General features: G+C 44.4%; 1 protein-coding gene across 1 annotated transcript in view; it reads left to right on the top strand.

Annotated features, from left to right (window-relative positions):
* The first annotated feature begins 7,173 nt into the window (after positions 1 to 7,173).
* The window catches only part of LOC137338514 (ADP-ribosyl cyclase/cyclic ADP-ribose hydrolase 1-like), an 83,415-nt gene continuing 65,941 nt past the window's right edge, over positions 7,174 to 24,647 (top strand). The window contains exons 1-3 of the mRNA XM_068001827.1: positions 7,174 to 7,290; positions 14,566 to 14,728; positions 24,040 to 24,169. Coding sequence (XP_067857928.1) covers positions 7,224 to 7,290; positions 14,566 to 14,728; positions 24,040 to 24,169 — 360 coding nt within the window. The 5' untranslated portion in view covers positions 7,174 to 7,223. The remainder of the gene's footprint in view (positions 7,291 to 14,565; positions 14,729 to 24,039; positions 24,170 to 24,647) is intronic.

Raw genomic sequence — 24,647 nt, 5'->3', positions numbered from 1 at the left:
ATCCTGCCAATGTGAATACCTACCCATTATCCCTACTCTCTGTCACCTTTCACTCAGCCAATTTCCTAACCAAGTCCATACTTTTCCCTCGATTCCATGGGCTTCTAACTTAGCTAACAGTCTCTTATGTGGGACCTTATCAAATGCCTTCTGGAAGTCCATATAAATAACATCCATTGACATTGGAGAGATACTGCCTGACCCGTTTTCAGATTTTTACTTCAGATTTCCAGCATCTGCAGTATTTTGGTCCCCCCCACCAAATTTGTAATGGTTACATTTATTCATAAATTGTGCAGACTGCCAATTTAGAGTTCAAAAATCAAATGAACACTTTCCTCTTCATATTTGAAGAGACAATTTGTTCAGCAGAGAATTGAATTTTTGAATGGAAACAATATTTCATTCATAAATTCCATTCATTCCACAATTGTAAATTCTACTGCTAAATAGCTCATTTTCAAGGGAGTAGGACTGAAATTATAGGGCTAAAATACTAAAACACACCCCCAGGATGAAGCATTGATTCCATAAGTTCTGTAAGTCGTTGCCTAAGGGCTCACCTCTCAGAACACATATCAGGGACTCAGGCGATTTCATAAAGTTGACCTTTACATTTATGTGCTAAGAAAGGATGAACTAAACATTGCTCAGACCTTCCCAATATGATTAAGTGTGATTATGATCCTCTGATTTTATTGTTTCACTTGCCTGCGAAGTGGTGTATATTATAAGAAACATTCACTGGGATAGCCAATGGAGCATATAGATCAATTATTAAAGGCATTCAGCAATCATTTAAACACCCGATCTACTGCATTGAGCCCAGTTCAGCTCTTTACTGAATTGTTTTCTGCATAATGGAGCTTTGGGAGGCAAAATAAATCCTGCTTCGATAACCAGATGCCAGAAGCAATATTGAGAGAGAGGAGAAGAAAATATATAATGAGGATGTCCACTTCCCATCTCCCAGAGGTGCATGGGAAAAAAGGAGCAGAGCATTGGAAGGAGGTGGAAAAGAGTGAAGCATTTTCCTGAGAGTCACCTACAGACATTCCTGAGCATAATGCAGAAAAAGATAGAAACTGCTGGGTGGCCATGGGAGGAAACCTCAGAAGAGTACCATGTGGAGGGAGCTGGCAGTGCCACTGAGTGCCAATTCTCTCATCCCTAGAACAGAGGACCAGTGCAGGAAATAGTTCAATGTCCTGATGAGGGCAGACAAGGTAAGAGACCAGTAGCTATCCCCTTTCTTTGTAGGGCACTAATAACCAGGTCACCCTCTAAAGTTAATACCTGTGCAAGTAACTGTTCACACTGCATTGTGGTTATGGGTTTCATTAACTCGTGAATCTTGCAATATATGTGTCACCACCTTCCTTAACAGCAATTACTTGCATGCTAACTCTAAAACCCCTTCCTCCACTTTAGCAGATGCTAGCAGCAGATCTATTGCATCAACTGTCTGGCATGACCTGGGAAATAGCCCTAAAGCACCACTGACTTCCAGTCCCGACCCCACCAGAGTATACAGGATCAGGGCAGAGTCAGAACATGTGAATCTCTTCGGCAGGTGGTCACACAGGTTAAGTCCCTACTAGAGGACAGGAATAGGAAATGTGGCACCAGATGCTCACTTGGGGTAGAGGCCACCAGCAAACTCCCCAACACCCAAAACTGTAGGTTCCTCCGCTGGTCAGCTCTCTTTTTAAGAAGACCGATTAAAATTTTGTGCGTAGTAGGGAGGCCAGGGACAAGGTAATTTACAGCATTGGAAATCCCTCCACTTGGTCCTATTTCCTCGGACATCAGGGGCCCTGTTTGGGGCAGAGATCCAGCATTTCTAGGTCTCCACCTGACTTTCCGTGCTCACCAGGCCTCTTTTGCTTGAGTTCCATCGCTATCTAGCCAGTCAGCCAGAGGGTTTTTGCTCTCAATGTGTTGCGTAAGCAAGTTACGACAATCAACAGGCTTGAAAATAAAATAATCATTTTGCTCCGGAGTTTCAGGATTATACTCCAACAAGATTCAGCATGTCCACTTGTGGAATGTCTAAATTGTTTCCTGCTTCCCCATGTAAATCAGTATGAGAATGTTAACCATTGCAGTCTTGGAAAAAGAGAATAAGGGCAATGAACTTTTAGTATGTATCAGAATCTTCCCTATGCTAATATATCCTACCAGGAAGTGTCAACCTCTGTGCACAGCAACAGTTCCAGAAGGTGTTCACACAAATGTACCTAGAAGGGTACATAACATAAATCAAGGAACAGCACCTCATCTTTTGTTTAGGCATTTTACAATCTTCCGGACTCAACATTGAGTTCAACAATTTCAGATCATAACCACTCCTCCCATTTTTTCAGACAGCAAGTGCTGGTAATGATTCTGCTGCTGCCATTTACAGCTACTCCTGATCAATCTTTTGTTTCTTAACATGTCCCATTACCACCTTCCTTGCCTTGCACCATCATCCTTTTTATCATTTAATCACTCCTGCCCTCCACCCTATCACAGACCTTCCCTTTTGTTCTTTTCTCCCCTCCCCTCCCTCCCTCCCCCCTTTCTCTGGCTCTGTACTTGCTCAAAAACTTTAACTCTTTTAATAACTTCCACAAAAGGTCTTCGACCTGAAAAGTTAACTCTATTTCTTTCTCCATAGATGCTGCCTGACTTGCTGAGCTTCTCCAGCATTTTCTGTTTTTATTTTAGATTTCCAGCTTTCGATTTACCCAGAAGGGTGATGGCTGTTCAGTTGGGTAAAGTATTAGAGGGCAGCTTGTGTCTTAACACTTGCAATGGGCTACTGGGAACACAGTATTAGCATACTCATAAGGCTGCATGTGTCATCCACCCCTGTAATATCACCCATCTCCACCCCTGCCTCAGCTCATGTGTTGCTGAAACCCTCATCCATGCTTTTGATACCTCTAGACTTGACTACTCCAATGCTCTCCTGGCTGGCCTCACATCTTCCACCCTCCCTAAACTTGAGCTCATCCAAAACTCTGCTGCCCGTATCCTAACTTGCACCAAATCCCACTTACCCATCACTCCCGTGCTCGCTGACCTACATTGGCTCCCGGTCCACCAACTCATTGATTTTAAAATTCTCATCCTTGTGTTCAAATCCCTCCAAGGCCTTGCCCCTCCCTATCTCTGTAACCTCCTCCAGCTCTACAACCCTCAGAGAACTCTGCATTCCTCCAACTCTGGCGTTTTGTGCATACCTCACTTTCTTCGCCAGCCATTAAAGGCCGTGCCTTCAACCATCTAGGCCTTAAGACTCTCCACCTCTTTCTCCGCCTTTATGATGCTCCTTAAAACCAACCTCTTTGACCCTGTCCTAATGTCTCCTTCTTTGGCCCGGTGTCAATTTTTGTCTGATTACACTCCTGTGAAGTGACTTGGGACGTTTTACTACATTAAAGGCGCTATGTAAATGCAAGTTAGTGTTGTCTTTTCAAAGAGTCAGGAAAGCCAAGAAACTAAAAAAGTTGATGGTGAAAATAATAGAAGTGTGAGAGCAGACTCTGAGTATTCTGAGTGGGAGCCAATTAATGCATTTTTTTTGTGGAATGCAGAAAATGAGGAATGTGAGTGCAGAAAAGAAGACATAAAAGGGGCAGTAGCAAAGCAAGAGGGAAACACAAAAGCTGAGAACAGAGAAAGCAAGCGAGTGGTGAGAGGACAGCAGGAAGCTTGAGGGTGGGAAGCAGTGTTTAAACGAGACAAGTGGACAGGGAGACCCGTTGACAGTCAATGAAGGGAGTGGGTTAATGAGAGCTCAGGACCATGAGTGAGACTGAGAGCAGTTTAAAGCTGAGACCTGCATCAAGAAATTTGCAGAGAGCCCTGAGTGCAGGGGAGAATATACTTGGAAAGAATCTGAGTGCTTTTTGAAAGCCCTCAATAAAAGCGAGGAAATGCTCACAAAGAACCTAAGTGCAGGAAAGAAGTGCAGCACGAGAGCCTGAGCCCTTTGTACAGCGGAGGTGGAGAGAAACCTCAAAATTATGAATGGTTTTGATAGAGTAAAGAAGGAGAAACTGTTTCCACTGGCAGGACGGTCAGTAACCAGAGGACACAGATTTAAGATAATTCTCAAAAGAATCAGAGGGCAGGTGAGGAGAATTTTTTTTACGCAGCGAGTTGTTATGATCTGGAATGCACTGCCTGAAAGGGTGGTGGAAGCAGATTCAAAAGTAACTTTCAAAAGGGAATTAGATAAATACTTGAAAAGGAAAAGTTTGCGGGGGTATGGGGAAAATGCAGGGGAATGGGACTAATTGGATAGTTCTTTCAAAGAGCCAGCACAGGCACAATAGGTCCTTCTGTGCTTTTTTTTCCTTTATTCGTTCATGGGATGTGGGCTTCGTTGGCGAGGCTGGCATTTATTGCCCATCCCTAATTGCCCTTGAGAAGGTGGTGGTGAGCCGCCTTCTTGAACCGCTGCAGTCCGTGTGGTGAAGGTTCTCCAACAGTGCTGTTAGGAAGGGAGTTCCTGGATTTTGACCCAGCGACGATGAAGGAACGGCGATATATTTCCAAGTCGGGACAGTGTGTGACTTGGAGGGGAATGTGCAGGTGGTGTTGTTCCCATGCGCCTGCTGCCCTTGTCCTTCTAGGTGGTAGAGGTCGCGGGTTTGGGAGGTGCTGTCGAAGAAGCCTTGGTGAGTTGCTGCAGTGCATCCTGTGGATGGGACACACTGCAGCCACGGTGCGCCGGTGGTGAAGGGAGTGAATGTTTCGGGTGGTGGATGGGGTGCCAATTAAGCGGGCTGCTTTGTCCTGAATGGTGTCGAGCTTCTTGAGTGTTGTTGGAGCTGCACTCATCCAGGCAAGTGGAGAGTATTCCATCACACTCCTGACTTGTGCCTTGTAGATGGTGGAAAGGCTTTGGGGAGTCAGGAGGTGAGTCACTCGCCGCAGAATACCCAGCCTCTGACCTGCTCTTGTAGCCACAGTATTTATGTGGCTGGTCCAGTTAAGTTTCTGGTCAATGATGACACCCAGGATGTTGATGGTGGGGGATTCAGCGATGGTAATGCCGTTGAATGTCAAGGGGAGGTGGTTAGACTCTCTCTTGTTGGAGATGGTCATTGCCTGGCACTTGTCTGGCGTGAATGTTACTTGCCACTTATCAGCCCAAGCCTGGATGTTGTCCAGGTCTTACTGCATGCGGGCACGGACTACTTCATTACCTGAGGGGTTGTGAATGGAACTGAACACTGTGCAATCGTCAGCGAAGATCCTTATTTCTGACCTTATGATGGAGGGAAGGTCATTGATGAAGCAGCTGAAGATGGTTGGGCCGAGGACACTGCCCTGAGGAACTCCTGCAGCAATGTCCTGGGGCTGAGGTGATTGGCCTCCAACAACCAAGACCATCTTCCTTTGTGCTAGGTATGACTCCAGCCACTGGAGAGTTTTCCCCCTGGTTCCCATTGACTTCAATTTTACTAGGGCTCCTTGGTGCCACACTCGGTCAAATGCTGCCTTGATATCAAGGGCAGTCACTCTCACCTCACCTCTGGAATTCAGCTCTTTTGTCCAAGTTTGGACCAACGCTGTAATGAGGTCTGGAGCCGAGTGGTCCTGACGGAACCCAAACTGAGCATCAGTGAGCAGGTTATTGGTGAGTAAGTGCCGCTTGATAGCACTGTCGACGACACCTTCCATCACTTTGCTGATGATTGAGAGTAGACTGATGGGGCGGTAATTGGCCGGATTGGATTTGTCCTGCTTTTTGTGGACAGGACGTACCTGGGGAATTTTCCACATTGTCGGGTAGATGCCAGTGTTGAAGCTGTACTGGAACAGTTTGGCTAGAGGAGCAGCTCGTTCTGGAGCACAAGTCTTCAGCACTACAGCTGGGATGTTGTCGGGGCCCATACCCTTTGTTGTATCCAGTGCACTCACCAGTTTCTTGATATCACGTGGAGTGAATCGAATTGGCTGGAGACTGGCTTCTGTGATGGTGGGGATATCAGGAGGAGGCCAAGATGGATCATCCACTCAGCACTTCTGGCTGAAGATGGTTGCAAACGCTTCAGCCTTGTCTGTTTTATTCTATGATTCTATGAAGTCCAGCTCTGTGTGAGAAGTCGCAGTGAGAAACCTAGAGCTGGAATGAACTAGCCCCACCTGAACATGAAGAATGCGGATAATTGGGTGTGGTCAGTGTGTCATCAGTCAAGTCAGTTTGTGTTACATTAAACCTGCAGGTTCAGATAGCAGTTTACTGAACTATCTATAACTTAGTAAAGAGTAAGGGGCCAATTTTAACAATTCGGGAGACGACCGGCAGAGTATGCCAGTGGCCTGCATATTTTGGGGGTGAACAGGCCAAAGCCATTTTGAGGCTCTGGCTTCGTTTAAATGAAACCGGCAAGCTGTGTGCGGCAAGGAGCAGTCCCGATGCAGTTCGCCAGATTCAGGCCGGCCTAATATTGGAAGCTGCCGAGTTGGCAGCAAGGCTGGGTTGGGTGTCGTGATTGCGGAGGGGGAGAAGCCCAGGGTGGCAACAGCCCAGATTATTTTTGTGGGGTCGGAGGGGCATTAATGGGGTGGTAGGTCAACTGATCTCGTTTTGAGATCATTACTGATTTTGCCAAGTTAAATCAACCCCGGAAAGTATATGATATGTTCTGAAAATAAACTATACTATGCTGAGAGCTCGACCTGTTACTGTAATGTCCAGCTGGGTGATTGAGATCTGCTTACAGACTGGCTGTTAATAAAGATATTGTGCTGCAACATTTTCACAGTTTGGTTCTTGACAAATAGTATTGAAGGATATTAGTAGCTACAGGAATGATGGTGGTCTTGCAGGTTGCTGCTTTTTGGAGAGGAAGGGTAAGGAGAGATAAAATATTAACAATAAAATTGACTAGAAATGTATACTGATAGAATTAATAAACAAACTATCAGCTATTATAAGTTTGTGATGACCAATCTAGTTCTTTTAAGAGTTGTTTATTTAAGAGAGTTGGTTAAACTGGTTTCTGATATTGCTGTTGCGTCATTGGTCATAATTGCTGAGTGACTGAAAGATCTTCTGTTTTATTGGCCCATCTCTTTGCTTTATGATTGATTAACCTACATTGTGTTTACAGATAGTTACAGGAGGAGTTTGCAAAGTGTATATAACTCAGAATGGATGAGGATGGGTATAGCTTTCAGCACTGATCCTGTGTCAAAGTAGAAACGACAGCTTGAAGATGTTTCTCTTGAATAGTCTGCACCTTACAGGTAAAGGCGACCCAAGACACAATGCAACCGTACGTGGTAAGTTGACTTTGGTCCAAATCCAATTCAATTGGTTTGCAAACGCTATTCATTCTGAAGATCAAAATATATCAATTATATCTTCTCAATGATTTTCTCTCATAGTTCTAATTTCATGACTAAGCCCCGTCATACAATGCTATGGGGGTGTTGTATGTAAAAAGCAGGAAGAACAAATATATTTTAGGTTTAAAATTTAGCTTTACTCACCAAACATCACATTTCAAATACAATTGGTTTGGGATATTTTTCACACATTTGTGGCAGAAATGTGAGATCTCTGATTGCCAGAAATTGGTGGTACAGACAGAAGGTCAGATCTACATGTTGAGAATGTCCAGCATCAGTGTAAATGTTCAATATCTATTTTAGGAGCATTTAATCTGAGATTAAGGAATTAGAAGCACCAGAGCACAGTGAGAATACTTATTCTTCCCCATTTTGTTAATTCCAAAAAATTGTATGTTTTTTATGCTCATTTGAAATGTGTTAATTGCATTGGTGTGGGTACTTAGGGGGAAAAATTGGATAGGGCCTGTTTTTGGGTAGGGGTAGCGCGATCCGCTGTTACCCCAATGGCCCCTGCACAGGCAAGGTGAGACTTTCTTCATTACCTGCAGTCTGTGTTGGAAATCAGCGTTGATCGAGGATTCCATGCAGTTCGCACTTCCCACCAGCAGAGGGAGCTCCAATCTCTTAAAGGCAGGCTGTCTGTTCGGGGGAATATCTTAAAGGTAGCTGGTACCTGTTATTTGCTAAAAATAACAGTCTGCTGTCTGCATGGAGTCTGAACGGAGATTAGGTCCCGTCCCTATGTTTACACACTGATGCGTTATGTTAAAACATCGAATAAAGGTTGTGCACCATTAAATCACACATCCTCCAATCTGCATGCCAGTCCTCACTAATCTGCCGATCCGAGTTTGTACCAGGCCTGTGAGAGTGTGTGCACCAAGGTTCTCTGATGATGCGCTAGAGCCCTGGGTGCAAGAGGTGGACAGAAGGAGGGACGTCCTTTATCCGAGGTGGGGGGCGGGGGCGGGGGGGGTAAGAGGCCCTCCAGACATATATCCAAAAGACAGTGGGAGGCAGCGGGGGACAAAGTCAATGCCAGGCGCACAGCATCATGAACATGGATGCAGTGCAGGAAGAAGTTCAATGCTTTGACAGTAACTGAAGTAAAAGGAAAGGGAAGGTCTGCTGGTCTTATAGGAAGTAGCATTTATTTTTTAGTGAATCAAGGTCCCTAGTGTAGTTAACATTCTCTAAATTGAGAACAATTTAAAGGAGTAAACTCCTTAAAGGGAGTGGTAAGTAGTTTTTCTTTCCTTTTTTTTCTCTTGACATTGCAGTTGTTGTTAAGCTAACTTAAGGGTTAAGTCATGGCAGGAGATCCCAGAGCCGTGTCATGTTCCTCTTGTGAGATGTGGGAATTCAGGGCTCCTTCCTGTATCCCTGATTCCTTCACCTGCGGGAAGTGTGTCCAGCTGCAGCTATTGTTTGACCGCTTGACGGCTCTGGAGCTGCGGATGGACTCACTTTGGAGCATCCGCGATGCTGAGAAAGTCGTGGATAGCACGTTCAGTGAGTTGGTCACACCGCAGATAAAAATTACTGAGGGAGATAGTGAATGGGTGACCAACAGACAGAGGAAGAGTAGGAAGGCAGTGCAGGGGTCCCCTGCGGTCATCTCCCTCCAAAACAGGTATACCGTTTTGGATACTGTTGGGGGAGATGGCTCACCAGGGGAAGGTGGCAGTGGCCAGGTTCATGGCACCGTGGCTGGCTCTGCTGCACAGGAGGGCAGGAAAAAGAGTGGCAGAGCTATAGTGATAGGGGACTCGATTGTAAGGGGAATAGACAGGCGTTTCTGCGGACGCAACCGAGACTCCAGGATGGTATGTTGCCTCCCTGGTGCAAGGGTCAAGGATGTCTCGGAGCGGCTGCAGGACATTCTGGAGGGGGAGGGTGAACAGCCAGTTGTCGTGGTGCATATAGGCACCAACGATATAGGTAAAAAACAGGATGAGGTCCTACAAGCTGAATTTAGGGAGTTAGGAGTTAAACTAAAGAGTAGGACCTCAAAGGTAGTAATCTCAGGATTGCTACCAGTGCCACGGGTTAGTCAGAGTAGGAATGACAGGATAGCTAAGATGAATACGTGGCTTGAGAGATGGTGCAAGCTGGAGGGATTCAAATTCCTGGGCCATTGGAACCGGTTCTGGGGGAGGTGGGACCAGTACAAATTGGACGGTCTGCATCTGGGCAGGACTGGAACCAATGTCCTAGGGGGAGTGTTTGCCAGTGCTGTTGGGGAGGGTTTAAACTAATGTGGCAGGGGGATGGGAACCGATGCAGGAAGTCAGTGGGAAATAAAATGGTGACAGAAACAAAAGGCAGTAAGGGAGAGTGTACAGAACATGACCGGACAGATGGTCTGAGAAAGCAGGGCAAAGACCAAGGGAAGTCTAGATTAAACTGCATTTATTTCAATGCAAGAAGTCTGATGGGCAAGGCAGATGAACTCAGGGCATGGATGGGTACATGGGACTGGGATGTTATAGCTATTACTGAAACATGGCTAAGGGAGGGGCAGGACTGGCAGCTCAATGTTCCAGGGTACAGATGCTATAGGAAAGATAGAGCAGGAGGTAAGAGAGGAGGGGGAGTTGCGTTCTTGATTAGGGAGAACATCACGGCAGTAGTGAGAGGGGATATATCCGAGGGTTCGCCCACTGAGTCTATATGGGTAGAACTGAAAAATAAGAAGGGAGAGATCACTTTGATAGGATTGTACTACAGACCCCCAAATAGTCAACGGGAAATTGAGGAGCAAATATGTAAGGAGATTACAGACAGCTGCAAGAAAAATAGGGTGGTAATAGTAGGGGACTTTAACTTTCCCAACATTGACTGGGACAGCCATAGCATTAGGGGCTTGGATGGAGAGAAATTTGTTGAGTGTATTCAGGAGGAATTTCTCATTCAGTATGTGGATGGCCCGACTAGAGAGGGGGCAAAACTTGACCTCCTCTTGGGAAATAAGGAAGGGCAGGTGACAGAAGTGTTAGTGAGGGATCACTTTGGGACCAGTGATCATAATTCCATTAGTTTTAAGATAGCTATGGAGAAGGATAGGTCTGGCCCAAAAGTTAAAATTCTAAATTGGGGAAAGGCCAATTTTGATGGTATTAGACAGGAACTTTCAGAAGTTGATTGGGAGAGTCTGTTGGCAGGCAAAGGGACGTCTGGTAAGTGGGAGGCTTTCAAAAGTGTGTTAACCAGGGTTCAGGGTAAGCACATTCCTTATAAAGTGAAGGGCAAGGCTGGTAGAAGTAGGGAACCTTGGATGACTCGGGAGATTGAGGCACTTGTCAAAAAGAAGAAGGAGGCATATGACATGCATAGGCAGCTGGGATCAAGTGGATCCCTTGAAGAGTATAGAGATTGCCGGAGTAGAGTTAAGAGAGAAATCAGGAGGGCAAAAAGGGGATATGAGATTGCTTTGGCAGATCAGGCAAAGGTGAATCCAAAGAGCTTCTACAAATACATAAAGGGCAAAAGGGTAACTAGGGAGAGAGTAGGGCCTCTTAAGGATCAACAAGGTCATCTATGTGCGGAACCACAAGAAATGGGTGAGATCCTGAATGAATATTTCACATCGGTATTTACGGTTGAGAAAGGCATAGATGTTAGGGAACTTGGGGAAATAAATAGTGATGTCTTGAGGAGTGTACATATTACAGAGAGGGAGGTGCTGGAAGTCTTAACGCGCATCAAGGTAGATAAATCTCCGGGACCTGATGAAATGTATCCCAGGTCGTTATGGGAGGTTAGGGAGGAAATTGCGGGTCCCCTAGCAGAGATATTTGAATCATCCACCGCTACAGGTGAGGTGCCTGAAGATTGGAGGGTAGCAAATGTTGTGCCTTTGTTTAAGAAGGGCGGCAGGGAAAAGCCTGGGAACTACAGACCAGTGAGCCTGACATCTGTAGTGGGTAAGTTGTTAGAGGGTATTCTGAGGGACAGGATCTACAGGCATTTGGAGAGGCAGGGACTAATTAGGAACAGTCAGCATGGTTTTGTGAGAGGAAAATCATGTCTCACGAATTTGATTGAGTTTTTTGAAGGGGTAACCAAGAAGATAGATGAGGGCTGTGCAGTAGACGTGGTCTACATGGACTTCAGCAAAGCATTTGACAAGGTGCCGCATGGTAGGTTGTTACATAAGGTTAAATCTCATGGGATCCAAGGTGAGGTAGCCAATTGGATACAAAATTGGCTTGACGACAGAAGACAGAGGGTGGTTGTGGAGGGTTGTTTTTCAAACTGGATGCCTGTGTCCAGCGGTTTGCCTCAGGGATCGGTGCTGGGTCCGCTGTTATTTGTTATTTATATTAATGATTTGGATGAGAATTTAGGAGGCATGGTTAGTAAGTTTGCAGATGACACCAAGATTGGTGGCATTGTGGACAGTGAAGAAGGTTATCTGGGATTGCAACGGGATCTTGATCAATTGGGCCAGTGGGCCGATGAATGGCAGATGGAGTTTAATTTAGATAAATGTGAGGTGATGCATTTTGGTAGATCGAATCGGGCCAGGACCTACTCCGTTAATGGTAGGGCGTTGGGGAGAGTTATAGAACAAAGAGATCTAGGAGTACAGATTCATAGCTCCTTGAAAGTGGAGTCACAGGTGGATAGGGTGGTGAAGAAGGCATTCGGCATGCTTGGTTTCATTGGTCAGAACATTGAATGCAGGAGTTGGGATGTCTTGTTGAAGTTGTACAGGGCATTGGTGAGGCCATACTTGGAGTACTGTGTACAGTTCTGGTCACCCTATTATAGAAAGGATATTATTAAACTAGAAAGAGTGCAGAAAAGATTTACTAGGATGCTACCGGGACTTGATGGTTTGACTTACAGGGAGAGGTTAGACAGACTGGGACTTTTTTCCCTGGAGAGTAGGAGGTTAAGGGGTGATCTTATAGAAGTCTATAAAATAATGAGGGGCATAGATAAGGTCGATAGTCAAAATCTTTTCCCAAAGGTAGGGGAGTCTATAACGAGGGGGCATAGATTTAAGGTGAGAGGAGAGAGATACAAAAGGGTCCAGAGGGGCAATTTTTTCACTCAAAGGGTGGTGAGTGTCTGGAACGAGCTGCCAGAGGCAGTAGTAGAGGCGGGTACAATTTTGTCTTTAAAAAGCATTTGGACAGTTACATGGGTAAGATGGGTATAGAGGGATATGGGCCAAGTGCAGGCAATTGGGACTAGCTTAGTGGTATAAACTGGGCGACATGGACATGTTGGGCCGAAGGGCCTGTTTCCATGTTGTAACTTCTATGATTCTATGATTCTAGTCAAGGTGAGTGAGGTCAACTGTCAAGTGGTATCTCCTACCAACTGCACCACACACTACAACCCCCATCCCCCACATACCAACAAATGCTTTCCATCAGTACTCAACTCTTCCAATCGGATGCTTCCTCTCACTCTTACATATTACCACTGTTGCAAGCCGCACACCGACTAGCAGCTAGTGATATTTAGCCCCTCGAGCCTGTTCCGCCATTCAATGAGATCATGGTTGATCTGTGACCTAACTCCATATACCCGCCTTAGCCCCATATCCCCTAATACTCTTGCTTCACAGAAATCTATCAATCTCAGATTTAGAATTCACAATTAAGCTAGCATCAACTGCCGTTTGCAGAAGAGCGTTCCAAACTTCTCCCACCCTTTGCATGTCGAAGCATTTCCGAACCACTCCTGCACATTCTGGCTCTAAATGTTAGGCTATGTCCCCGCGTCCTAGTATTCAAGCATAGGAGACCTCCAAAAACAGTTACAAATGTCTCAGCAGCCAGAAGCAATAATCCAGCCACTAACCTGTAAATCCTGCATGGTCCCTTCAAATAGCGCTGGTGGGGGGTCCTCCAGACACTCTAGGACACGTTCAGATGGAAGGGGTTAAGACTGTGCGTTGAGTTGAGCGTTAAGTGCCAAAATGGTGTCTATCACTTTAAATCAGCGTTGCACACTGATTGTATCCATTTTCTCCTTACTTTACATGCTTCTGGCGTTCGTCATCTGTGCCTGCGCTAACTCCTATACCAAGATCTCGTCCGGCGCACGTCACGCAGGAAACATGCGTGCGCAGCCAAGACGCCATCTTGGGACTTCGGGAGGCCACGTAGTGCCGAAACAACGGGCGCTACACAGCCCAATTTAGCGCTTATTGTCTCCATTTATTAGCATTAAAAGAAAAATCACTGCATAGAGATGCAATGCAGTCAGTTCCATGTACAATATCCTTTACCTGCTATAATCTCACAACAGAATCCCATAACATTAAAGATTACTACAGCAAGGACAACTATCCTCAATCTATAGATGATACATATCTGAGACTGAGAGTTTATAGAAAATACACCAGAATATTTCTAACTACATATTTCTGAGTGACATTAGCATGAGTAGAAGTTGTTTATTTTTGCTTTGAAACATTGTTGCCATGTGTTAGGTCCAGGTAATCCACAAAGACTTCCTGTTGCCGAATGTCACTTATTTTGCTGTATGAATTCAATTCAGTAGGTTTTATGCCCTGTTATCTGTTTACAGTTTGGCTTCTACTACCAGTAAAATTGTACCTAGTGTGAGGCCCAGGAGCGAAAGATTAAGGGGAGAAAATCTGGGCAAGTTATTTTTGCTATTGATCAGATTGCCCTTGAGTGGTACATGTGTAGCTCTAGCTCTTGATAGTGTGTTCTGTGCCATCAAGTGCGTTTACTGACATCAGAATTTGTATAAATTATTGTACATAAGCATACATTAGAATGTAATGCTTCATTAAAATATTTGGTGATCACTTAGCCACCCAGTTTAAAGCAATACTATAGGTACCCATTATATCAAATAAGATCTAACTCTTGGTTAAAACACCTTATTTATGACCATAGGAAGAGTTATCTTATACACCTGCTCATACTTCATTTGTTTCAAAGACTATTTCAACATTATTATGTCAACAATTTTATAAGTACTGGCAATAATTACATAGTTTAAAATGCCACTAGGTTAAGTTCTTTGTTTTACACTGAACATGTTATTCATTATGAGAATGTAGTCTAATCACTGTACCTAATACAATCCCATTTCAACATTTTCATGTGTAGCCTGAAATGTTCATTCCTTGAATATATAAGCCCAATTTTACAAGAATAAATAGAATGCCCATTTCTTGCAGTGATACCCGTATTTTATTGCTAATAGATTTGCTCCTCCTTGGACTCATGCTTTTAAGCCATACAGAGAAAATATTGGCAGAGGACAACAACGAAGCTGTTTGGAAAGGAAAAGGATCAACAGCAAACTTGAAAGAAATAATAACTGGGAGATGCTTCGACTACATTGAAACCAAAAATACCAAGGCTGGGTAGGTCAATTTGTAACTCTTCACTGACATAGCATTAAAGCACACCATAATTTTCAATTTCTTGGAAAAAGAACTGCTTGAGCTGTTATCATTCATTATAATAATAACCAGCAAAAATATGAATAGACAGTGAATTAACTTGTTATCAAAGTGTGTGTGAACAGTCCTCTTTCACAAAAGTCTATTCAACAAATGGAAAACACTTTCTAATCTTCAGTTTATTTGTTAGATAACTGACTGGTGACATGGTTGACACCCCCTTCTTCCTTCCCTATCCTTTCTGATTAAGTTATAACCTGCAATATTTAGTTGCCAGTCCTGATCTTTATGTAGTCATGTTTCAGTTATTCCTACTACATCTGGTTCCTCACTTCAGATTATTGCCTCCGGTTCCTCCGTTTTATTTCAGACGCTGTGTACATTGCTGTGCAGGCAGTTTAAATTGTCTTTAGTGGTTGTTCCTTTTACTTTTACACTTTTTACCTTATCACTTTTCTTATTTATCACTCCCGCTGTGTTTATTTAATCTATTTTATTGTTTCCCAGGGCTAGAGTTTTTATGGTTTCTACAACACTGGCCTGGACTTTACTCTGGTCCCTTTTTCTTACTCTTGTTTTATATTTTCACTAATATTTTTGCCTGAACCCTCCCCTCCCTTATCGGTTTAAAGTCTTATTAACCACCCTATTTATCCTTTCCATTAGGACCTTCGTCCCAGCCTGGATCAGGTGCAGCCTGTCCCAGTGGTACAGCTCCTTCTTGTCCCAATACTGGTGCCAGCGTCCCATGAAAATGAACCTCTCTTTCCCACATCAATCCTTCAGCCATGTGTTACTGATCTGTTTATCCCTATGCCAATTTGCAGGTGGCTCAGGTAATAATCCTGAGATTACGACCCTGGAGGTCCTGCTTTTCAATTTGGTTCCTAACTCCTGATACTCCCTTAGCAGGACCTCCTCCCTATTCTTTCCTATGTCATTGGTTCCGACGTGGATCACAACAACTGGACAATCCCCCTCCCATTCCAGATTCTTTGCAAGCCGTTTCGAAATGTCCCTTACCCTGGCACCAGGTACACAACTCACCCTTCGGAACTCTGTGTGTGACTGGGAATTCCTTGCATTGTAAACTTGGCGTTGCTTGATTATTTTGCACGTTCTGCCTGGTTGGGGGCAGCTGAACCTTATTTTATTTATGTGCATCCACATAATATGAGAGAGAAAAAAATACAAAGGACACACGGAGTCAGCAAAGGGATATAGATAGGTTAAGTGAGTGGGCAAAAAATTGGCAGATGGAGTATAATGTGAACTTGTCCACCTTGGCAGGAGGAATAGAAAAGCAGTATATTATTTAAATGGAGAGAGATTGCAGAACTCTGAGGTACAGAGGGATCTGGGTGTCCTAGTACATGAATCACAAAAAGTTAATATGCAGGTACAGCAAGTGATTAGGAAGGCAAATGGAATGTTGTCATTTATTGCAAGGGGAATGGAATATAAAAGTAGAGATGTTTTGCCACAGTTGTACAGGGCATTGGTGAGACCACATCTAGAATACTGTGTGCAGTTTTGGTCTCCTTATTTAAGAAAGGACATAATTGCTTTGGAGGTGGTTCAGAGAAGGTTCACTCGACTGATTCCTGGGATGAGGGGGTTATCTTATGAAGAAAGGTTGGACAAGTTGGGCCTGTATACACTGGAGTTCGAAGAATGAGAGGTGATCTTATTGAAACATATAAGATCCTGAGGGGACTAGAAGGGGTAGATGCTGAGAGGATGTTTCTCCTTGTGGGAGAGACTAGAACTAGGGGCCACAATTTAAAAATAAGGGGTCTCCCATTTAAGACGGAGATGAGGAGAAATTCTTTCTCTGAAGGTCATGAAAGGACGGGAAATTAATGGTGGGAAACATGGAGATGGCAAAAATGCTGAACAAATATTTTGTTTCAGTCTTTACGGTAGAGGACACTAAGAATATCCCAACACTGGACAAACTGGGGGCTCTAGGGGGCGAGGAGCTAAATACGATTAAAATCACTAAGGAATTGGTACTCAGTAAATTAATGGGACTCAAGGCGGATAAATCCCCTGGACCTGATGGCTTACATCCCAGGGTCTTGAGGGAAGTGGCAGTAGGGATTGTGGATGCTTTGGTAATAATTTTCCAAAATTCTCTGGACTCGGCAAAGGTCCCGGCAGATTGGAAAACTGCTAATGTAACACCGTTATTTAAAAAGGGTATTAGGCAGAAGGCTGGAAATTATAGACCAGTTAGCCTAACATCTGTGGTGGGTAAAATTTTGGAATCTATTATTAAGGAGACAGTAGCGGAACATTTGGATAAACATAATTTAATAGGATAAAGTCAGCATGGCTTTACGAAGGGGAAGTCATGTCTGACAAATTTGCTTGAGTTCTTTGAGGATATAACGTACAGGGTGGATAAAGGGGAACCAGTGGACGTAGTGTATTTAGACTTCCAGAAGGCATTCGACAAGGTGCCACATAAAAGATTATTGCTCAAGATAAAGAATCACTGGATTGGGGGTAATATTCTGGCATGGGTGGAGGATTGGTTATCTAACAGGAAGCAGAGAGTTGGAATAAATGGTACATTCTCGGACTGGCAACCACTAGCCAGTGGTGTTCCGCAGGGGTCGGTGCTGGGTCTCCAACTCTTTACAATCTATATTAACGATTTGGAGGAGGGGACCGAGTGTAACATATCAAAGATTGCAGATGATACAAAGATGGGAGGGAAAGTAGAGAGTGAGGAGGACATAAAAAACCTACAAGGGGATATAGACAGGCTGGGTGAGTGGGCGGAGACTTGGCAGATGCAATACAATATTGGAAAATGTGAGGTTATGCACTTTGGCAGGAAAAATCGGAGAGCAAGTTATTATCTCAATAGCGAGAAACTGGAAAGTACTGCAGTACAAAGGGATCTGGGGGTCCTGGTGCAAGAAAATCAAAAGGTTAGTATGCAGGTGCAACAGGTGATCAAGAAGGCCAACGGAATGTTGGCTTTTATTGCTAGGGGGATCGAATATAAAAACAGGGAGGTATTGCTGCAGTTATATAAGGTATTAGTGAGACCGCAGCTGGAATACTGCATACAGTTTTGGTGTCCATACTTAAGAAAAGACATACTTGCTCTCGAGGCAGTACAAAGAAGGTTCACTCGGTTAATCCCGGGGATGAGGGGGCGGACATATGAGGAGAGGTTGAGTAGATTGGGACTCTACTCATTGGAGTTCAGAAGAATGAGAGGCGATCTTATTGAAACATATAAGATTGTGAAGGGGCTTGATCGGGTGGATGCGGTAAGGATGTTCCCAAGGATGGGTGAAACTAGAACGAGGGGGCATAATCTTAGAATAAGGGGCTGCTCTTTCAAAACTGAGATGAGGAAAAACTTCTTCACTCAGAGGGTGGTAGGTCTGTGGAATTTGCTGCCCCAGGAAGCTGTGGAAGCTACATCATTAAATAAATTTAAAACAGAAATAGACAGTTTCCTAGAAGTAAAGGGAATTAGGGGTTACGGGGAGCGGGCAGGAAATTGGACATGAATTTAGATTTGAGGTTAGGACCAGATCAGCCATGATCTTATTGAATGGTGGAGCAGGCTCGAGGGGCCGATTGGCCTACTCCTGCTCCTATTTCTTATGTTCTTATGTTCTTATGAGTCTGTGGAACTCCCTTCCCCAGAGAGTGGTGGAGGCAGGGTCATTGAATATTTTTAAGTTTGAGTCAGATAGATTACTGATTGACAAGGGAGTCAAATTTTATAGTAGGTAGACGGGAAAGTAGGGTTGAGGTCACCATCAGATCAGCCATGATCTTATCAAATGGCAGAGCAGGCTCGAGGGGCCGAACGGCCTACTCCTGCTCTTAATTCATATGTTCATATGTTCGTACAAAGCCAAGAACGGCAAAGAAAGGGTTAATTTAAAGGAGAGAAATCCTGAAAGGATAATAACATCACTTAGGTAAGGAGCAAAGTTCTCAATAAAAATATCTTGAATATAGACATGTGGGCTGAAATTTCCTCCGTTATCCTGCCTACAATCAGGCAGGATAGTAGTGGAAAATGGCGCAGTGCCATTTCCCCACCTTGACCTTGATTTCTTTCCTCCTGCCCCTGCTTTGACTGCTGCTGGCTTCTTCTTCCCCACATGCAAATGCCAGCAGGGAGACAAGGCCGAGTTTCTCAGCCAATTTCTCTCCCACCCACCCTTCTTACCACAGGTCCCCAAGTCCGCCTGGAGAAAGGTGACGGCAGGCCCAGTGTATCATAGAATCATAGAAAGGTTACAGCACGGAAGGAGGCCATTCGGCCCATTGAGTCCATGACAGCTCAATGCAAGAGCAATCCAGCTAGTCCCATTCCCCTGCCCTATCCCCGTAGCCCTGCAAATTTTTTCCTTTCAAGTACTTGACCAGTTCCCTTTTAAAAGCCATGATTGAATCTGCCTCCTCTGGCAGTGCATTCCAGATCATAACCAAGTTTTTCCTCATGTCACCTTTGGTTCTTTTGCCAATCACCCTAAATCTATGTCCTCTGGTTCTTGATCCTTCCACCAATGGGAACAGTTTCTCTCTATCTACTCTGTTTAGACCCTTCATGATTTTGAATACCTCTATCAAATCTCCTCGCAACCGTCTCTGTTCCAAGGACAACAACCCCAGCTTCTCCAGTCTATCCACGTAACTAAAGTCCCTCATCCCTGGAATCATTCTAGTAAATCTCTTCTGCATCCTCTCTAAGACCCTCACATCTTTCCTAATGTGTGGTGCCCAAGGTTACGGTATTAAAGCCCCAATTTCTGTTAATGGATGGAGAGGCCTCCTCTCCACTCCAATTTAACTCCCATATACTTACCCTTCTCAGTCAAGGCCTATAAAGCCAGGGGCTTCCTTGATCTTCAGGGCTATTTTGCCCCTTTAAGGTCCCTCACCACCTCGTCTGGTGCTTCAGTAGTGATCCCACTGCAGCACTACCAGGAATTTCCTGCTTTGCAGCGGGGAACTCCCCCTTAGCCACAGTAATCCTCCAGGAGCCCGTCCTGCATTCTCAATGATCCCCAACCCTGGGAAATGGGTCAATGTCAGAGTGGAGTCGGAACACCAGGCAGAAATCACATCCTGCTGCTACTCTACCCCTAAAAGCAAAATCCAATCTGGTCTATAAGCAGGAGCTCTTTAGTAACAATAATACTATTGCAGAGATGTTTGGTGAAGGAGAGATGCAAGCTAATTTAATGTATTCTTAAGTTTGGGGTTTTTGGTTCACATTAAAAGAACCCACCCTCTAGCCCAGTGCAACAATCTACTTGGCCCAAAGCTTTCTGACATCTCCAAATGCTAACTCTCTTCAAGCTCTGTTCCTCACTTTTCGAGACTGCCGTCATCGCCCCAGTCACTATGACATCCTTTGTGACTCTGATCAAGGTACGTTATCCCGTCTCATCCTCCACAAATTTTCTGCAGCATTCAACACAACCAATCATTCCATCCTTCTAAACTATCTCTCCTTTCTGATCGACCTCCGTGTGGCACAGCTATAATATGATTTCACTTCCTTCTGGTCCTACAAGTGTCAGCACATCTCCTCTAATAGCTTTTCAACAACGCATACTATCACATTAGCTTCAAAGCTTTATTCTTGACCCCCCTTCATTTCCTTGGCTGCATGCTGCTCCTTGATGACATCAATCATATTATCGGTTTTCAGGTATATGCTGATGACACCCAGCTTTATCTCTCTGTCACCAGACCTGACTCCTGAGCTACCACTGTACTCTCCATCTGCTTAGCAGATATCGAGTCTGAATAAGCATCCCCACAATGGCAAGATCAAAGCCATCCTGTTTAGCTCACGCCTAAAACTCCACACCTGAGCACCTGATTCCATCCTCAGTGTCCTGTCCAATTCTGAGCTGAGCTTCAAATCCCACGTCCTTACCACCACTAGGATTGCTTACTTCCACCTCTGCCACATCATTTGCCTCCACCCCAACCTCGCTCCCACTGCCGCTGAAAAGCTAATCCACACCTTTGTTACTTCCAAACTCTAAACGGGATAGAGGGGCAAAGGGACCTAGGGATACAGATACACAAATCACTGAAAGAAGCGACTCAGGTTAATTAGGCCATAAAAAAAGGCAAATCAAGCACACGGGTTCATTTCTAGAGGGACAGAATTGAAAAGCAAAGAAGTTATGTTGAACTTGTATAGAACCTTGGTTAGACCACACTTGGAGTACTGTGCACAGTTCTGGTCTCCATATTATAAAAAGGAGATAGAGGCATTGGAGAGGATGCAAAAAAGATTCACAAGGATGATACCAGAACTGAGAGGAGATGCTTATCAGGAAAGGCTGAACAGGCTGGGGCTCTTTTCTCTAGAATAGAGAAGGCTCAGGGGTGACCTGATAGAGATCTTTAAGATAATGGGCTCAATTTTAAAATCAAATTTCTGATGCATTGTGACTGCGAAAATGGCGAAAATGCCAAGCGGGTTCGGAAGCCGGCTTCAACCCGCTGACTTCCGAGTTCCCCACAGACGCGCCTGTGTGTGTGTCCACTTCCGAATCCGGAAGTCGTGCCGACATTTAAAGCCGGTGGGATGATAGTTAAAGAACCAAATGTACCTTAAGGTACTTTATTTCTGACGTAGTAGATAGTTGAAACGATTTTAAACTTACCTGGGCAGCTTTCCCACGGTTTCCAATTCATGCCTGGTGAAACCAAACATGAAGGGCTGGATCAGGCAAAAATAAATTAAATTAATTAAATAAAAACCATTGCACAAAGTTAAAAAACAAAATCAACTTACCTTTCCACCCTGCTCCAATGTCCGATGTCTCCCTTTCTGGTGTCCCCTTCTCCCCCCGATGTCTCCCTCTCCGATCTCCCCCTCTCCCCACACCAATCTCCCCCCACCCCCACTCCCTCCCCCGATCTTCAGTGTCCTCCACTCTCTATTCCAGTGCCGGATGACGTCTCGCGCTCTCTCTCTTTCTCTTCCCCCACCTCGGCGTTCCAGCTCCTGTTAGCATCCAGCCTGTCAATCAGGGGCTGCCGGGCGCAAAACCCGGAAACAACTTTAATCACCATCAATTACATTGCGATCGCGTCGAAAAAGGTAAGTTTTTTTTAATTCGGGTTTGCCACGCGCATCTTCAACACCCTACAGCCAACCCACCACCATTTCAAAATTGAGCCCAGTGATAGAGTTTGATAATGTTGACACGGAGAAAATGTTTCCACTTGTGGGGGAGTCCAAAACTAGAGGTCATAAATATAAAATAGATCCAATAGGGAATTCAGGAGAAACCTCTTTACCCAAAGAGTAGTTAGAATGTGGAATACGCTGCCACAAGGAGTAGTTGAGGCAAGTAGCATAGATACATTTAAGGAGAAGTTAGATAAGCACATGAGGGAAAAAGGAATAGAAGGATATCCTGATAGGGTTAGATGAAGTAGGGAGGGAGGAGGCTCAAGTGGAGCATAAACGCCGGCATAAACCAGTTGGGCTGAATGGCCTGTTTCTATGCTGTAGTTTTGATGTAACTCGATTATTCCATGTCCTCCTTGCTGGCTTCCCATGTGAATCCTCTACAAATTGCAACTTGTTCAAAATTCTGCCGCCTGCATTTTATCCTGCACTGCACCATTCCGCCATTATCCCTGGGCTTGACAACCTTCACTGGCTTCCTACCGAGTGTTAGCCTCGTTCAGCGGTAACACTCTTGCCTCTGAGTCCAAAGGTTGGGGGTTTAAGCCACACTCCAGAGTCTTAAGCACATAATCTAGGCTGGCACTTCAGTGCAGTACTGAGGAATTGCTACACTGCTGGAGCTGCTGTCCTTCAGATAAGATGTTAAACGAGATCCTGTCTGCCCTCTCAGGTGGATGTAAAAGATCCTATTTGAAGGAGAGCAGGGGAGTTCTGGCCAATATTATCCTTCAACCAGCATCATTAAAAACAGATTATCTGGTCATTTATCTGATTCCTGTTTCTGGGATTTTGCTGTGTGTAAATTGGATGCCACATTTCCCTACTTTGCAACAGTTATTTTTCAAACTGGAGGGAAGTATACAGTGGTGTTCCCCAGGGGTCAGTAGTAGGACCACTGCTCTTTTTGATATACATTAATGACCTGGACTTGGGTATATAGGGAATAATTTCAAAGTTTGCAGGTGACATGAAACTTGGAAATGTAGTAAACAATGTGGAGGATAGTAACAGACTTCAGGAGGATCTAGACAGACTGGTGAAATGGACAGGCACATAGTGGATGAAATTTAACACAGAGAAGTGTGAAGTGATGCAGTTTGGTAGGAAGAATGAGGAGAGGCAATATAAACTAAATGGTTCAATTTTAAAGGGAGTGCAGGAACAGAGAGAACTGGGGGTGTATGTACACAAATCTTTGAAGGTGGCAGGACAAGTTGAGAAGGCTGTTAGAAAAGCATATGGGATCCTCGGCTTTAATAATAGAAGCATGGAGTACAAAAGCAAGGAAGTTATTCTAAACCTTTATAAAACACTGGTTAGGCCTCAGCTGGAGTATTGCGTTCACTTCTGGGCACCACACTTTAAGAAGGATGTCAAGGCCGTAGGGAGGGTGCAGATGAGATTTGCTAGAATGGTACCAGGGATGAGGGACTTTAGTTATGCGGCGAGGCTGGAGAAGCCAAGATTGTTCTCCTTAGAGCAGAGAAGGTTAAGGGGAGATTTGATAGAGGTGTTCAAAATCATGAACGATTTTGACAGAGTAAATAAGGAGAAATAGTTTCCAGTGGCAGAAGGGTCGGTAAGCAGAGGACACAGATTTAAGGTGATCGGCAAAAGAGCCAGAGGCGACACGAGGAAATATTTTTTCATACAGCGAATTGTAATGATCTGGAATGTACTGCCTGAAAGGGAAACAGATTGAATAGTAACTTTCAAAAGGGAATTGAATAAATACTTGAAGGAAAAAAATTTACAGGGCAATACGGAAAGAGCAGGGGAGTGGAACTGATTGGATAGCTCTTTCAAAGAACCGGCACAGGCATGATGGGCCAAATAGCCTCCTCCTGTGCCATACCATACTATGATACTATGAACTTTCAAAAAATACTTCATTTGCTGTAAAGTGCTTAGGGACATCATGAAAGATGCTATATAAATGTAAGCTCTTTTCTCTTTCTTCATCTGCCAGTACACCAGAACAGGCACGGATTTTCAGCCCCAATATTTCTTAACAATGACAGTGGATTACCCCATTCTAACAGTATTCGATTTTTTTTGTCAGAAACAAAAACTGTTCAAAGCTCTGGGAAGCATTTCTGCATGCATTTAGTTACAAGGATCCATGTAATATCACAAAAGAAGATTATAAACCATTTCTGGATCTGGCAGATCACGATATCCCAGCTAACCAGGTGAGGAATAAGGCACTTTCGGAGCCTGTCATGATATTCCAGACTAAAAAACAGTATTGACATTTGCGACTTCACTTCTATTTTATATCACGTGTCAGTGCTAAATCATTGAATATGAATAGATGAGGGGTCCAGTAGTGTAATAGTAATGGTCCTGAACTGGTAGCCAGAGGTTGTGAGTTTAAATCTCTCCATGACAAGTTGTGCAATTGAATTTAATAAATCTGTTAATTTGTAGGCCAGCACCAGAAGAAAGCTGCCAGGCTATCGTCAAAACTCAACTGTTTCAATAATGTCCTTCAGGGAAGGGAACCTGACACCTCCACCCAGTCAGACCGACATGTGGCTGGAGTGCCACCATATGTGGTTGACTTGGTAGCATAGTGGTTATGTTACTGGACTAGTAATCCAGAGACCCTAAACTAATAATCCGGAGTCATGAGTTCAAATTCCGCCACAGCACCTGGGGAATTTAAAT

This window comes from Heptranchias perlo, chromosome 1, assembly GCF_035084215.1.
Source record: "Heptranchias perlo isolate sHepPer1 chromosome 1, sHepPer1.hap1, whole genome shotgun sequence".
Classification (NCBI taxonomy): domain Eukaryota; kingdom Metazoa; phylum Chordata; class Chondrichthyes; order Hexanchiformes; family Hexanchidae; genus Heptranchias; species Heptranchias perlo.
Note: the sequence above shows the minus strand (reverse complement) of the source record. Positions and strands in the feature narration are given on the sequence as shown.